General features: G+C 43.7%; 4 protein-coding genes across 4 annotated transcripts; 1 reads left to right on the forward strand and 3 right to left on the reverse strand.

Annotated features, from left to right (window-relative positions):
• Positions 1–4452: 4452 nt before the first annotated feature.
• O0I10_002675 (uncharacterized protein) lies at positions 4453–9803 on the reverse strand (the record flags this gene model as incomplete). Its single annotated transcript, XM_058482755.1, has 7 exons — positions 4453–4617; positions 4678–5904; positions 5970–7134; positions 7196–9251; positions 9305–9458; positions 9521–9673; positions 9732–9803. The coding sequence occupies 7 exons, from the start codon at positions 9801–9803 to the stop codon at positions 4453–4455; spliced, it is 4992 nt and encodes a 1663-aa protein (XP_058346322.1).
• Positions 9804–9915: 112 nt separating this feature from the next.
• O0I10_002676 (uncharacterized protein) lies at positions 9916–10819 on the reverse strand (the record flags this gene model as incomplete). Its single annotated transcript, XM_058482756.1, has 3 exons — positions 9916–10280; positions 10347–10412; positions 10474–10819. 3 exons carry the CDS (start codon positions 10817–10819, stop codon positions 9916–9918), a joined length of 777 nt encoding a protein of 258 aa, XP_058346323.1.
• Positions 10820–11727: 908 nt separating this feature from the next.
• On the reverse strand, positions 11728–15167 carry O0I10_002677 (uncharacterized protein; the record flags this gene model as incomplete). Its single annotated transcript, XM_058482757.1, has 12 exons — positions 11728–11818; positions 11878–12014; positions 12079–12181; positions 12235–12303; positions 12357–12632; positions 12689–13225; positions 13288–13337; positions 13396–13722; positions 13783–13980; positions 14041–14607; positions 14672–15035; positions 15088–15167. 12 exons carry the CDS (start codon positions 15165–15167, stop codon positions 11728–11730), a joined length of 2799 nt encoding a protein of 932 aa, XP_058346324.1.
• A 238-nt stretch (positions 15168–15405) lies between these two features.
• Positions 15406–15971, forward strand: O0I10_002678 (uncharacterized protein; the record flags this gene model as incomplete). The annotated part of the gene is made up of 4 exons (XM_058482758.1): positions 15406–15424; positions 15486–15542; positions 15593–15771; positions 15837–15971. 4 exons carry the CDS (start codon positions 15406–15408, stop codon positions 15969–15971), a joined length of 390 nt encoding a protein of 129 aa, XP_058346325.1.
• Between the last annotated feature and the right edge of the window lie 340 nt (positions 15972–16311).

A 16311-nucleotide genomic window follows, 5' to 3' on the forward strand; every position in this document is an offset into this window, starting at 1 on the left:
CGGTCGAACAAGGATTAAATAGCTGAGACATTCGAATGTATGCTGATGTATGGATTGATTAATCTCTCTTTGACCGTAGCTCAACCAAATCAGCTCGGATCAAGATAATTGAATCACGGAAATGAATGTCTGGAGATGGAGCATTGTTCCATAATGATAAAGTAGACTAAAGTTGGTGTTGGGTGGAAGTGCCTGTTAGCTGGCAATACATGCCTTATCCTAGATAATCCATAAAGTATTATACATTGTCCCTTGCAATTCAACCCAATGATATGCATTACACAAACACGTCCCTCTGCATCTTTGGCTGTATTAGCTCTAGCTAGATGACAATGAACAAAGACGTCTTTTCATATAGCATCACGCATACAGCATATGTAAAACATAAAGACATCCATATCTCAAAACTTTACAATGAAGCGTGGGGTCTTTATGAGAACAAAGCTGCTCGGCGGGGTCAAAGCGATCTTGTGTCAAAGTATGAAGTTCATCGTGGCCATTCCCAGATTTGGCCAATGTCGCCACCAGCCAAATTGGAATCGGGTCGACCTCTTCAAATTTTTTTTCGACGACGACGAAAATATTTTTTGGCTGGTGGCGACATTGGGTGAATCTGGGAGTGGCCACGATCGACTTCATACTTTGACACAAGATCGCTTTGACCCCGCCGAGCAGCTTTGTTCTATTACAGACCCCACGTTTGATTGCAAAGTTTAGAGATACAGGCACCTTTATATTTTACATATTCTGTATGCGTGTTGCTATATGTAAAGAGGTGTGTTCATTGCCAATCGCCTCACTCATATTAGAGCGAAGGCTACAGAAGTGCCTGGTTGTGTAACACAAGCCGAGAGAGCAGGACTTGGAGAGCCATCCTATTGGTGGAGAGTGCATGAAGAATCCTTCCCCTATTAAAGAATGATGCTTGGGACTGGTAGTAAGGCAGTAGCTGTTGTTGAATCATACGAAAATACCATCTATTTATGTACGTAATGATGATCCTATTTATTTACAAGTCATATTATCTACCATGATGATGATGGGTGGGTGAGCGGATGTGCTTAGTGTGATCTTGCCAGAGGGGGTTAATTTGGGGACCAGCAGCTCCACGACTTGAGACAAGCGCTTCTCTTTCTCCCTCTCCTTTTCACCGATTCACGGCATCTCATCAAGGTAATGCTCTTGCTGGTTGTGAGATATTGATATGGCGCTGACTATTCATAGGCAGGGAGTGTCTGCAAGTGTGGTCCCCATGGTGATATCGTCGCTCTTCTTGTTCGTTGCTATGCCGCCACACGCTTGCTATAACAGGTACATTTGAAGCCCAATGTAGCAGCGATCTTGTTCCATTGACGTGTTAACTTGTATAGATGGCACGATCCGATCGCAAAGACGTTGACTCATTTCGCTTTTCATTCGGCTCGACGACACTACACTTGGTTCTCTGTTTCCAGTAACCCAACAACAAAGGTCTTTATCCATACGAAAAAGGCAAGTTCAATGGAAAGCGGTTCATTGTGTATGTGTGCTAACAATGAATGATACTACTATTGAATAGGTTCTTGATGAAGTAGTGCGTCTTTGGGTATTCATCCTTCCTTGACTTTGACTCCCAGCCTGTACCTTTTTGCCATTTGACATTACCGGTGTTCTTCTCGTGATACGCTGGTGCATACCTTTGGAGAATTGGGAAGACAGGATTCAATTCTGCTTTTGAGAGGATGAATGGGAACAACTATGAGCCTGATCATTACAACGGTGAAGGAGCTGTTTTATCATCCGCACAGCCGGGAACATTTACGCTTGTGAGCGATGTTTATTGATCAAAGCGCCATCGACTTTTCTTCACGCAAGCATTCTCGACCAACGCCTTATCTCGTGGAATTTGAGCACAGCAATTGGAAATGGATGATGGATGTTGCCCACCTCGTTTATCAAATCCTGATTTATGCATGGACAATCAATCACACCAAGTCTCTTTGTGAAGGTGGTTCCAGCTACCTATCAGCTCTTCAACAGACATTTTGTCACTCTTCTCTCCTTGTTTGTGATCCCGGGAATACCCGCGCCCACCATGCAGATATAAACAAGATGGATGTTGTCGCCCACCTTTTTACTCCCACCCCCCATCTCTTTCTTTCATCATATCGCTCTTTCATTGCTGACGCGTTCAAAAGCCATTGGTAAGTATCGTTGTGGGTAATCCTTTTTATGAGCAATCCATTTGCTAATGTTTGTGATAATCTTTAGCGTTTCATTGTTATCTTGCTTTCATTGTCACTGTTGTCATTGTGATATTTGGCTCCGTCATTAAGGTAAAACCTAATCACCTCGCTTGATGAAGCACATACTTATATAATCTTTTGATGTAGATACATACATCCTGAGATGCATCTGCAAGGTTGGATTAGGTGACATGCTCTGATTCAGCCTGCACGGTGGTGATATAAAGGCTTCCCTACGGCGAAAGACTAGTTGGAGGAACGTTCACTTGTGCAAAGAAACGCTTACGGTGACCGAGATTCAAGCACTTTTTAAACCAGTGTACGGTGCTTTTCGATGAGAAATCGACACCAGAGGTTGCGCACTGGTGCTCAAGAAACAAGATCAATGACAACAGCATAGACCTATTGAGACAATGGGGAGAGCGTCGAAGGGGGATTATTAGCCGATGATGTGTACGTCTCTCCTTATGCAGCTTACCAGCAAATGAGAAAGAGGGATCTAGACAACATGTTTACAATATCATGAAATCGTACGAGCGGTTGGCACAATTCAAGGTATGTAAAAGTCGCTTCAAAGGATCATTTTTATGCTGACAATCATACTTTAATAGATATGATATCATATACCCCGCCATTACAAGCAAGATGTCGCTTATTGTTTTGTTGTCGCTGGCTTGACGACAGAGTTCTGATGATCTCTATCATCATATCTCTTTCAAGCTTGGCTACAGTACATGACTGTACTACGTGACCGAACGCAGCCATTCACGAGTCGATCTGACGGTGATGATAAAGATCACAGGCCTTGAGGACAGCGACATCCAAACCGACTTAGGAATGCATCTGGGGAAGTTACCAAAACTCTCTCATTTGAAGATATCACGCGCCATTTTTATTCCGGTGACAACAACATTCGTACAGAGTGTCCTTCACCATTCTCCAAATATTGCTTATTTGAGTATTGGTGGAGGTACAGAATTCATCGCCTTATCCAATGGTCAATTCGCCATACATGCTCTGCCCTCCAGTACAACGCGAATGAGAGGGCGTTAAGCACACGCATCAAATTACCTATCGTTGTCACACGAGCATTTCCCGGTTCGTGAAGGTGCAGATTTCACACATTGGGAGTATGGCGGCCAATATTGGATATGATGCAATCAACAAGATCGGTGATGCGATTGTTGACGATTTATACATTTTGCGATGAAGACGCTGGTGACGAAGATATGATGATGACTTCGACATGGACACAATCGAATGGGTCAAAAGAGCTGTTTGGCGAAATATCAAATACCCACGATACATTGACCCAGCATCAACAAGAGTAAGCATTATGATCTTATGATACGTACTACTATATATTGATAAATACATAATTGTAGAGAGGCGGCATTCTATATCGATCAAGGTATCGTAGGGATATCGGCGAGGTTTTTGCCTCAGTGATTCCTCTATGTATCATGTCGGACCATGGATGCCTGGAAGGGATGGGGTATATGGGCATAGAATTGATTGATGCTGTACGGTGTGATGATTAGTTTGGATGATGGCATACCCATTTACGATCAAGTACATACGCCCCCAATACAAGCGATGGAAAACGACCAAGCAAGTGATTGACCAGCAACCAGATGGAAAAGGAAGCATAATACCAGCACCGATCACATGGTGACTCTTTTCAACCAACATACGTACTGGAATTTGCAAGCTCTACATTGGATGAATGGATGCAATCAAGTGCAAGGAGAAATGTTGCTTTGCTTACTACTTGAAGTGTCGCCAGCAGGAAGGATGGATCATGTCACATGGATACGGATGAGGATGATGTTGGATTGGATGGCATTCATGGGTGATGTTGAAATACTCAAACCAAAGGCAGCAATTATCGTGCAATCATGGATATTGATGACGGCAGCAACCAAGGATACCCGTTGACTCTATGTAGTATCTTATTCATTTAGCAATGTCGTTCAACCACCATTTGATAAAAGTCGATCTCTTTTTCTGTATCGCGCACCAAAAGAACATGTGCAAATAATTATCTTGTATTTATCTGTTGTAGCAGCAATAGGTCGGATGTGAATGCAATGATTTGTAGTAGTATGTGAGGAGAGTAAATGCACAATGGGTGTATAAGATGGGAATCCATGATGGGGGATAACAAAAGGTGAGGATGGTGGGAAAAAAGTTTGTACACGAAGATATGAATTAAATAAAAAACAAGTTAGGGTGATGATGAATGTGCATCAGCAGCAAGTCCAGTAACGTCGGTATACATTTGTAGTGCATGTAGCAGATGAGATGGGTCCAAGTCGATGGCTTCACCAAGTTTTTCCAAGACATGAGCAAAATGGCCCATCTTTTGTAGATACAAGGCCGAGACTGCATTCTGTAAAGAAAAGTTTAGTAACCATCCTATGTTGATACTTTTGGAAGAATAAAAACTTACCTCGATTCGAGTAACAAAATTCTCCATCAATAAAAGCAACTCATCATCGGTTGCCTCGTTCATGATATGACTCTCCACCATACGTTCGATAGCCGTTTCGGAAGCAACACGTGTGGCCGATGTCATGTTGGGTAAAAGGTCCACCATAACGGGAGGTCGACTGATCACATGGCCCGTAGTAAGACTTTCCAAACGCGTGGCCAAATTGGATAATGAACACACCATGACTGGATCAATGGATCGATTCACAGGTCGAGTTGCTGCTGCCGGTGCCTTGTAACCAGAAAATTCAGCTTCCAAATTCTGTACAGCTGTTCGGCCACCAATATCCTCCACTTCTTCGGCGGGAGAAGGCACACGGGATGGTTCAACAGATGTATCACCTTCCAATCGAGGAGACGTTGTTCTTGACGTGTCCGCTGTAGCAGCAAGACGTGGGGATGAAGGTGTCCTTTTGGCAACTTGTTGTTGTTGTTGTTGTGGTTCATCAAAGATCATTCGACCAGCCAATTGCTTGGGATAGACAAAGCTGAGCATTTCGGGTGTTTCGAGACCTTTGAGACGACGCATGCCTAATTCCATCACCCTGAATCCAAGTCGTTTGAGTTGCTGAATATCACGATTCACAAGGTAATTGCTGGTAGGTGAAGTGCTGTTATCGCCGCCACTACCCGCTGAATCATTCTCATCAAGCATCGTAGGACATAGGTGTTTCAATGCTGCCACCACATCCGACGAGACACAAATTTGGCCACCATCCGCAGCATTACAAATACGGCTTGCCTTGTTAACAACAGGTCCAAAATAATCCATACGGCTGGTGATGGGATTGCGTTCGAATACAGGTGTACCCCAATGGATACCCATACGCACTGAAAGACCACGATAAAGCATGACGCCATCCTTGTCAATCTCACGACCTTCTTCACTTGCCAAGATACCCACAGGCCAATCAGCCTCCAAAAGTTGCAGCTGCACTGTAAAGCACCAAAGCAACGCTGATGTGATGTTTTGAAAACACACCATAAATGCATCTCCTTCGGTCTTGACTTCATAGCCACCCACGCTGCGTAATGTACGTCTCATCACTGCATCATGGATTTTGATAGCCGATCGCATGTTCTCGGGTTGTGTATCCCATAATGCTGTTGAACTCTTGATATCCGTAAACACCAATGCAACTTGATTGATGGGTGGTGGTACTTCTCTATCCAAACGTGCCAATGTCTAGATATAAAAAAAGCGATTAGATTATCTTTCTATTGCAATAAAAGTTGAAAACAATGACTTACCGAATCACCAGGACTCTCTTCTTTACCACGTCGTTTGTTTTTACCAAGGATAAGACCACCAGGGCCAAGGGGTACATCATCCAAGAGCATACCTGCTGCATCCGCAGCTGCACCTCCACGACCGAGTGCTCTAGCGTATCGTAATCGAGTGTCGCGTTTATCAAATAAATCACCAACATCAATGATCATAACCATGAGATCCTTTTCGGCACCATAGGTGATAGCAAAGTCACGTAGCTTTTGAGCTGCAGCCATCAAATCATCCTTTTCAGTCCTTGCGACATCGACGGCTGTTTGATAATTCATGCGTTCCCAAAGGCCTTTGGAGGCCATAATGACAAATTCATCGTTCTCTGTCAATTCAATGGTGGCCACGTAAGGATTGGCATTCATCACAGGGATCATATCAAAGTAGCCAAATCCACGAGAGACTCTATGTTCACCATTCAATTTGCCCGTATTGGAAACATAGCCGCCTGCTTGATGAATACGTGCAATTTCAGAAGGATTGAGCGCAATATGCTTGTGTGTGATTTCAGAGGCTTGACCATTGTTGCGAGAAATCACCGCCATGGCATCACCCACATTGGCTACAAACAACTTGGTGCCTGCAATGTAGCAAACAACAGCCGAGGCACCGGTATCCTTGTCCTCGATCAATTCATTGCCCAGGCCCTTTTCCATAGCCAAAAACGAGCGTCGTAGCGCACTGACCACCGTATCATCGGGTTTGAGCTTGGAAAGTTCGGCTTCCACATGTGATGTCAAGCTGTCATTCAAATACTTTGCCAATTTGCTGCCTGTACGTGAACTCTTGCGACCATCAAAAAGACCAAAGATGCATTCGTCGTCCCTGTTTCGGAAACGTGGCATCACCAAATCCCAAGTACCAAGATGTTCATTGGATCCAACCCAATCAGCTACACCATACGCCATATTGTTGACTTCGGAAGGTGTCGTACGTACACGTCGATCAGATGATTCTTCGGGAATCGATACGCCCAATATAGTAACATCCATCAATCCAAGCATGCGTAACCGTGTCAATGCACTGAAATCCGCCAAGTCCTTTTCCTTTGGGCTATGTACATCGGGATGTGTCTTTTTGATCTCCAATCGTTTGTTGCCTGATAGATTAAGGAATTTTAGGCTCAAATTCCAATTCCTAAAAGAAATGTGTCAACATGTTGTCAATAGCTTGATGCTCTCCCCCCCCCCAAACTTACCAATTCCAATCATAAGGCCAATTGGCAATATTGTACTTTAGGACATTGTTACCAACATCCAGCACAAGAAGCTTTCTCAACTTCCCAATCTCGGCAGGAAGGGTCTGGAGCTTGTTGCCATTGACCGCCAATACACGCAAGTAGCTTAGCTTTTCAATATCGTCGGCAGGTAATGATGTCAAATGATTTCCCGAAAGATAAAGCTCGTACAAGTGTTGATGGCACAAGTGTTCAGGTGGGATCTCATCCAAATCGTTAAAGGATAAATTCAGTGTGCGCAATTCCAGGAATAGCATCAAGGGTGACCAAATATCATTCGTGAGTCGATTGTCACCAAGGAATAGTTTTCGAAGTGATAAAGACAAAGGTGGTGGATGATTGCGAGGACTGGCGAAGAATGAAGGTGGATTGAAATTGGGTGGTGATTGCATATTGCTTGTTTGTGGACTTTGAGAATCATCCATACTTCGTTGTTGACGATGCTTTGATAAAATAGCACTGCGTCCTGCTCCTCCTCCTCCTCTTCCTGTTGTAGTAGTTGCTGTAGCATCACCAGCACCAGGCACAGTGCCTTGACCTGAATGCTTTAGGCTTTGTAAAGTGATAGGATCAGCTGCACCACGCTCTGCACCTGCTATGGTTGCTGCTGCTGCTGCTGCTGTTTGAGGTGGCATGTTGGGAAGTTGCAATGCTGAACCAGGTACTGAAAATGGCTCTGGGAAGGTCTCCAATAGATTGGATGAACAATTGAGCGTCTGCAATGATGCACAAAGCCATATTTCTTTGGGTAATTCCTTCATGTTGTTGTTTTGTGCATGCAATGTCTTGAGCTCAAGTAGACTTGATATCTCAGAAGGGAGCGAATCCAAAAAGTTGTTTTGCACCGAAAGTCGAAGCAATCGTCTCAATGCGCCGATACTGGAAGGGATCGAGTTGAGCGTATTATTGTCGAGAATCAATTCTTCCAATAATGTCGTGCTGAGAAATACATCTTCTGGTAATGATGTGAGCATACAGCTGGAAAGATCGAGATTTGTCAACATGGATCCTTCATAGCTGCAAGCAATAGGGGGTGGAATGCCCGTAACAGACATGGCATGGCCTTCAGCAGGTCGACTACTCGATTCACCAGCCAAATTGAATTGTGTCAAATGGTTCTTGATCATCTTTAGCTGACGCAGGTTCTTGAACTCGGATCTCACAATGCTGATGGCATTGTATCCCACAAAGAGAATCTCGAGCTTAGGTAGCTTTGACAATACATCGAGAGAGGTGATATGGTTTTGTCGTATGTCCAACTCTTGTAGATTTTCAAGTCGAGCAAAGCTGGATGGAAGGCTGCCTGTCAAACGGTTGGCGATGGCAAAGAGCCATACCAAATTCTTCAAATTGCCGATCTCTTCGGGAAATGATTGAATGCGATTGAAACTGATATCAAGATACGTAAGGCTGGTGATCTCGCAAATGATTTGTGGGAATGTTTGAAATGCATTGTTGGATATAAAAAGCATGGTGAGATGCTTGAATGTCTTGAAGGATGTTGGAAGCGTCTCAAGTCGATTGTTGAAGGCACGTAACGTTTTCAACCCCGTAATTTCTTCCAAGTGAGCATGATCCAGGTCACGTAAACGATTGCCAGAAACATTGAGATGTTCCAAACCACGAACATAGCGAATCGATGGTGGTACAGCCATGTACTCATTATTGGCGAGCCATAGCTGCTTCAAATGGCGGCACATTTGAATGAAATCCACAGGAATATCCATATGCACGTTCTTTGATAAGTCGAGTGAGATGATACGAGAAGCGTACTTGTACAGAGAGATGGGAATAGTCTGGATATTGCGTGCTTGGAGATCAATGTTGTGTTGATTCTCATTATAGTCCACTGCTTCATGAATCATTTGATCCATATTGGGGCCGAAAATGTAGCGTACAAGATATGAATTGTCTTCTCGACCCACATCCTCGATCCGATCCTGCTCCGTGTATCCCATTTGTTCAAGCAACGTCTTTTGAATCTGAATAGGCCGTTCATGGGGTTGAAGGACACGCTCTATGATCTCTTGGTCAGCTGACACACATCTATAAATACAGTCGATCACTTACCGAGTTTCTGGCGTTTAATCACGAGACTCAGCTTACTGAGATCATGCATGAAAAATTTGCTTGCAAGCTTTTGAACAATCTCGCCGGCCGTCACTGTCAAAGGGAGTTGCAATGTCGCAAAAGTGCCATCCATACGAAAGATGCGAATGAAATACTATCCATATTCCCCATGTTAAGTTTTGATGGAACCTTACATGCATCATCCTCCCTACTTACGTTTCTCTTTCTCAATTCGTATCTTGTCGATTCAGCTAATGAGAGCGTATCATCATCCGCATCATCATCCACTGATTTCCTTGCTGTGTTTTCATGTGGTTGAACAACACCCCAACTATCAGGTGGAGCCCAATACTCGGAGGACTCTTGGTTCTACTCAAATAATTCAATATTTCGTCATCGCTCCTTCTGGGGGGGGTAGATAACTTACGGGTGGATGGCCGCTTGTGGGATGCTGTGATTGCATGTGATAATAGTGCTCTGGGTTGATGATTCCTTCCATGGACCCGAAATCTTGATCGACGTATACTATTCATAAATCAATCAGCCCCCATGTTGTATCATTGTTGTTGTTATCAACGTACAGTCAAAGTTATCCTATAATGCAATCCATGTTAGCCTTTGGTTATTGCTTTCGACGCGCGAGGGACACATGCCTTTGATTTGAATCCACTGTCAGAGCGTGTACTTTTGGTAAAACTGGAAACGCTGCCATCCGATCGTTCACGATCCTTGCCCTTCCGATACCCATACGATGGTGATTTACGATGACAGAATGGATTACTACTGCCGCCAGACGATATGCTGCCATGAACAGTGTGATAAATGGATCGATCATCAAAGTTGGACGTATTATCTAATGGATGGGGTTGTCGATAATCAAAGTCATAGGATCGCTTATGTCGATGTCGTGGAGTAGCTGTACTGCTGCCATGCAAAGTAGTGGTGGAGGGTGATTGTGATAGAGTTGTTGGTGGACCTAATACAAAGTCAATGTCTCCTTCCTTTCCTCCTCCTCCAACAAAATAAAACAATGGCTACATACCTTTCTTTCTTCCAAAGCGAAATAAAGTCTTCTTTTTGTCCTTTGTTGGAATATTGGAATCATACGCTAAATCATTAAAAAGGAAATCAATAACATGATGAAAAGAGACACATACACAAACACTTACATGGATGATGATGATGATGATGCAATGAAGAGGTTCCACTATCATAATCACTTCCTGAAGCACTTCGATGATGTCCTCTGGTATTGTTGTTGTTGCTACTGCCACCACCACCACCACCACCACCACCGCTTAATGTTGTTGAAGAGACGGATCCACTCAATGTAGGTGGTGATGGTTGACAGTGGAAAGGCACCTGACGGCCAAAGGTTGTTGGATCTTCTACAGGTCGACCACTTGCATGTGATGAGGATGATGTTGTTGTTGGTATCGTGGGTCGTTTAGGTTTGTTGCTATTGTTGCGTGCTCCTGTAGTATTGCCATGGTGTCGAGAAGCACCGGGTAACATTGCAAACGAAATGGTCTGTGCGCAGGCAATACGCGAATGATGATGAGGACGACAAGTTGTACGATTGGATAAACGTCGGCGTGTTTTTCAATGTCGAGCGCGTATGTTGAACCGGAAGAGAGATAAAGAAGGGAGAACGTAATGGCAGTTGTGAATGAAAGCGACACAAAAGAAGAGAGGAAAGCTGTGCAAAATAGAAAGAGAGAGAGAGAGAGAGCTCTCGTTAATGGGCTGTCTGGGTTCGCATTGGAACAAGAGGAAAGACCCTTTTACCTTTCAATGGCGAGTGTCGTTTCTCAAAGAGATGCAATGGGGGAATAAATCGGTTCACACTCAAAGGAGCGACTGGGATGGGGGTGGGGTGAAAGAACAAGAAGAGAGAAAGAGAGAAAGAGAGCTGTCAGTCGTGTGTAGCAACGGATGGCGGGCAAACTGGGAAAGAGTTTCACAACGATGAGGCTCCGAGCAGCAACAAGATTTATTATGCTTCTCACTTATTGTTGGAAAAAGAAGGGATTCCCTTTCTCCTTGCATTGTCTCTCTCCCAAAGCCGCGCGCTCTGCATCTCTTGGTAATACTCATGTATAAATAAATGCACATGCATATGGATGCATACTTGACACTATTCCTAGGTGCGTCATCATCATCCTCTGGATCATAATGAGCCCTGTTCTTTCTGTGGGAAACGGGAATTTGCAGACTGGACCACCAGTTTGGTAAGCAAGCCCATGTTGTTACGCAACATTGGCTCATATTGTTAGTTTAGGATACACCATATTGCTGCTTCATGACATGAGACTCCATACAATCCACTCCACGTTTACAAGCAAGGTTATTGTTGAACGATTTGAACTTTACATAATATGTACACGCTGTGCAAGGGGAAGCTTATGTAATTGTACAACTTTTCAGCTATCTGCAGAAAGCAAAATCCTTGGTATCTTGTTATCGTATGTGCCACAAACATTGGCAAGTAGAGGAATATCATCCGTGTTCACTCTAAGTTATCCGGTACAATCAGCCCTTTGATGTCGTCATCTCCTCTCTTCTTTCCTTACCCAATATCAGCAACGATCTTCCCCAAATCATTGATAGGATCAGCATCAGCAGTGACAAGCCATTCAGTAACACTCTCTTGCAAGAACAAGCTCTTTAGATACACCATTTGTAATCCATCCTCAAACAAATCGATAAGCTGCGTGAATAAAATAAAAGAAAGTTAATGAGCGTGGGATTAGAGGGGGCAGCAAAAGTCTAACCTCATCTGCAGATGCACCGGTCCCATGCTTTTGTTTGATAGTCGTCAATAACTCATGGATCATACTTGAGTGAGAAAGTAACTGCCATTCTTTGGCCAAAGTGCTATGATCTTTCGTAAATAACCCTTCTTTCGTTTCGATCCTCAAAAGTCTTACTGCTTGTCTGATGATGATGTTGTTGTTGCATCGAGATCAGCTGCTGATTGTTGCATAATACGGCATTGGCTATTACAAAAGGTAAGCGCCATTGCATGTTTTCCTTTAAAAGCCAAACTTACAACTTGTTCGTATCAATGATTAGGCATGCCGCATCCGTGACACCATCCGACAATGTAAATTGTTGAAGCATGTTTTTAAGATCAGCCTCCACTTGATGAGCAAAGGTATCCGTGGGTACACCCATCAATACGAAATCAGGCTTGTAAACTTCACAAAAGGTAGCCATCAAGGATCGTCCATAGGATTTTGCATAAAGGGTATCTGCTCGCTCGGTGGTACTTTCACCTTCTTCTTGCACTTGGGTAATATCGGGTATCATGCGATAAATGGATGATCTAAACAGTAATGACATGATCAGCTTTGCTATTATTATCTTTTTCTTTTTGCTTACTTTGGCATTGAAATGGAACAGGTGCCTGATGCGGATACCACGGGTGCTGGCTCGTCGTTGCTACTATTGCTACTACTCCATCGAGCTGTTGGTGGCCTTGTTCTTGATTCCATGATAGGATGATCATTGGCTGTAGACCATTGATGATGATGATGAAGATGAGCGGTCGAAGAACCAAAAGAAGTGGAGCTGCGATTATCTGCAATTGATTCAGGTGATTCGGTACTGGCACCACCACCAACACCACCATCTTGCGTACGAGGTATAGCAATCGATTCCACATCCGTCGTTGAGCCAACAAGTTGCTTTACAATCTTATCTTCAAGTCGAGAGGCATACGTGTTATCCATTTCTCGCTCATGACTGAAAATGTTGCCTGAATCCGATTCTGAACGTGTCTCCAAGTTCTCATAGACTTCATTGCACCGGATAAGATAGGTCAAAATGTACAAGATACGCCGTACGAGGCTGACGTTTTTGCCGACCACGATGGTGCGTGTGATTCGACCGGGACTTCCAACGAATCCATACAAGTCGCTGTAATTCAATTCCAACTTAATGCATTGTTGACTTTTTTATGCCTCCTCATCCACTCTCACCTCAACTGGGCCCATAATGGATCATAATTGCCATGCCTACAATTGATATTCTTATGTGCCTTCCTGTTAGCGACTTTACTGAAGGTGTATGTATATACACACATATACCTTGAAATCGCCTGGCGGGACCACTGTATGTACCCAAGACAAGTGAAAAGTCAATACAGCGGTGACGAGGGTCGATATGAAATGGTGTCGGCTTTCAGTATTGTACTCTCCAATGAGATAGGCCAATTCTTTAAAGAGCATTTGCCCATACTCTGATCTTCGGTGTGGAAACGTTGACATGTTGAGCCAAAGAGGTTCTTGTATTCGAGGAGTACCATAAAGATCATAGAACGCCCGTTTGAATTGAATAACCGCATCCATCATTGCTTGTTCATGCTGAAATATCCCTGGTTCAAGGTAGAGTGCCCCATTCTTCAAGCGCCGAGGCTACCAAGATGGGTGAGTCAATCATTTCTTAAACTCGCATTGCAATTTCGTGGTGTTTACCTTTACCTGCTGCGGACTATCATTGTTACGCAAATGGTTGTTCAAAAGACGAAACGTGGATGCTTGTAGCTGATGCAAATGATTCTCGATCAAGGAAAAATGCGAAAAGATGAAATCAAACAAGTTCTTGTTCTTGTCATCGAGCGTAATGATCAGAGCGACGGCATATTTTACAGTCTTGGTACCATGTTGCATAGTCTATGTATAATACATGTTGTTACTACAATGTAGCATGAATGATGGATGATGATTACATACCCCGCCGCTGCCGCCGCCGCCATTGACATGCGTTGCTGTTGATGTTGATGGTGCACCAATGGGTGTTGTGGATAGATCTGCCATAGCATTGGGTAAAGGCATAGGTCGAAAGATACCATCTTCCATGCTCGTTTGACTGAATCGTCGTGACCGTTTGCTATGAAATGATTCTCTGGAACTCGAACGTAGACCAAACGTGGAAGGATAGAAAGAATAACCAGAGTAATGGCTCTTATCATCATCGCTTGATATCTCGGAGGCATTATCATCCAATGACATGGACAAGGTGGATACGGAGCGTTTGGCATATGGATCGGCGGTGATGGTGGTAGGAGGGGCTGTAGCTGCATAATGAACTGAAGAAGTGGTTGACCAATCACTGTTGATGGATGAGAATGACGCTCTACGCATTGCATCCGAATCTTGTGTGTTGAGCGTGAATAACTTGGAGAGCACGATTTGTTGATCCTTGTCTCGTTTGTAATGCACTTTGGTGTTCATTCCCTTGTAGGCGAGAGGGGCAGTGCCAAAGATCATATCTCCAATCAAATCCAAACGACGATTCACCTGATGATGATGATGATCATGGTTAACATGTATATAAATAGAATGATAATAATAGCTTCCTTACTTGACGAGGATGATGATGACGATGATGAGGTGATGATGATGATGAGAGAGGATGATCATTGAGTGGTAAAGAAGGTGATACCATGCGCATGCTTGATGGCCGACATTCAGTACGACGGTCGTATCCAAAAAGGGCATTGGACCGACGCCCATTATGAAACTCGTCGTTGCCGTTCCACGAACGAGCGATACCAGCTGCGTTTCTCATTGAATTGCTGCTACTGCTGCTACTCTTTTTGGCAGGGACAATGGGCGATGGGGCTAATCCGTGGCATGAATCGTATAGAATGGTCTTGTTGGCATCACCGGCATCCTGGCAGAGGAGAATACGCACTTGACCATCAGCTAATGGACTCAATGACCACCTGGGCTGCTCATGTTGGTTGCTTGTTTCATATCATTGTTGTGTCTACTCACGGTTCTGGTTCTAATAATAGACGTGTGTAATTCTCTTCAGAATCCCTCGACGATTTGGAGCGAAAGAGTCGTTGCAACATTGAATGGAGGAGTCAAAAGTAGTAACAAGCAGGTTGGTAGAGTTGCCTGAGGGCATTAAAGCAGCAGCTCACTGAGAGATCTTGTGACGCTCACACACACACCCTTTTAAAGGCCATCTGTCATTTCCGAAAGACGACTACTACTACTTTGTTTGCTTGACTATTTGAAACAACATCCACTTTTTTTACCCGCGCTATCATTCAAGACGCCATTGATCCACCTTTTCTTTCTTCATCCATGGAAACACGACGCAAAAGTAAGTCTACACCCATATGTATTGTACTATACTAGCTTGGAAGCTGACATCAAAAAAATAGGTCAAGATTTGCTCCATAAAGCTTTATCAAGTGGGCAAGATAATGGAGGACAAGAAGGTAATCATGTCTATTATGTCTTTTATTAATATTCATACAACCTTTATTAGATCTCGCTGATCTTGCAAAAACCATCGAGGAGGCCATATACGAACAACAAGATTGCCAAGTAGATTCAGCATATAAAGAGACGATTCGATCACATATTCTCAACCTCAAAGACAGTCGAAATCCTCTAAAGGATCAGGTGTTGAGCGGGCAAGTGGATCCTGTGGAATTTGCTGCCATGGTATGTTGTTGTATATATACGCATGAATGAAATCGGGATATGTAATGACGATGGTACCGCTGTAGACTGCTAGTGAGATGGCAACGGCTGATAGGCGACGATCCAATGAAGAATTGAGGAGGTCATCTTTACAAGCATCCATGGGTTACACCGCTGATAATAGACCAAAACATCGAGATCTCGAAGGAGAGGAATCCTAGTAGCATGCAACGTGGCGGTGGGCTTTATAGGATAGGTTCACTACTGGAAGAAGCGCATTCATTGTAGTAATAGTCGTAGCTAGTTCTATTGTTGTACCCAGTATGAATATCAATGCATGTCTTCAGCCATCTTTGGGGGGCTTTGATTTTGCACATGATCACCATGCTATATGCACGTTATGTTGTAATTCCCATGTCATTGATGAGCGGAGGAAGAGGATGAAGGAGGAGGAGGGGTATCTTGATCCCTGTCAAAAAGTTACCCCAGGAGAAAATTTCAAGATCAATGATCAGGGTTATTGTTTCATGGGTAACAATGAAGGCGATGAGGATGAGGATG

This window comes from Lichtheimia ornata, assembly GCF_029851405.1.
Source record: "Lichtheimia ornata isolate CBS 291.66 chromosome Unknown scaffold00008, whole genome shotgun sequence".
NCBI lineage: Eukaryota > Fungi > Mucoromycota > Mucoromycetes > Mucorales > Lichtheimiaceae > Lichtheimia > Lichtheimia ornata.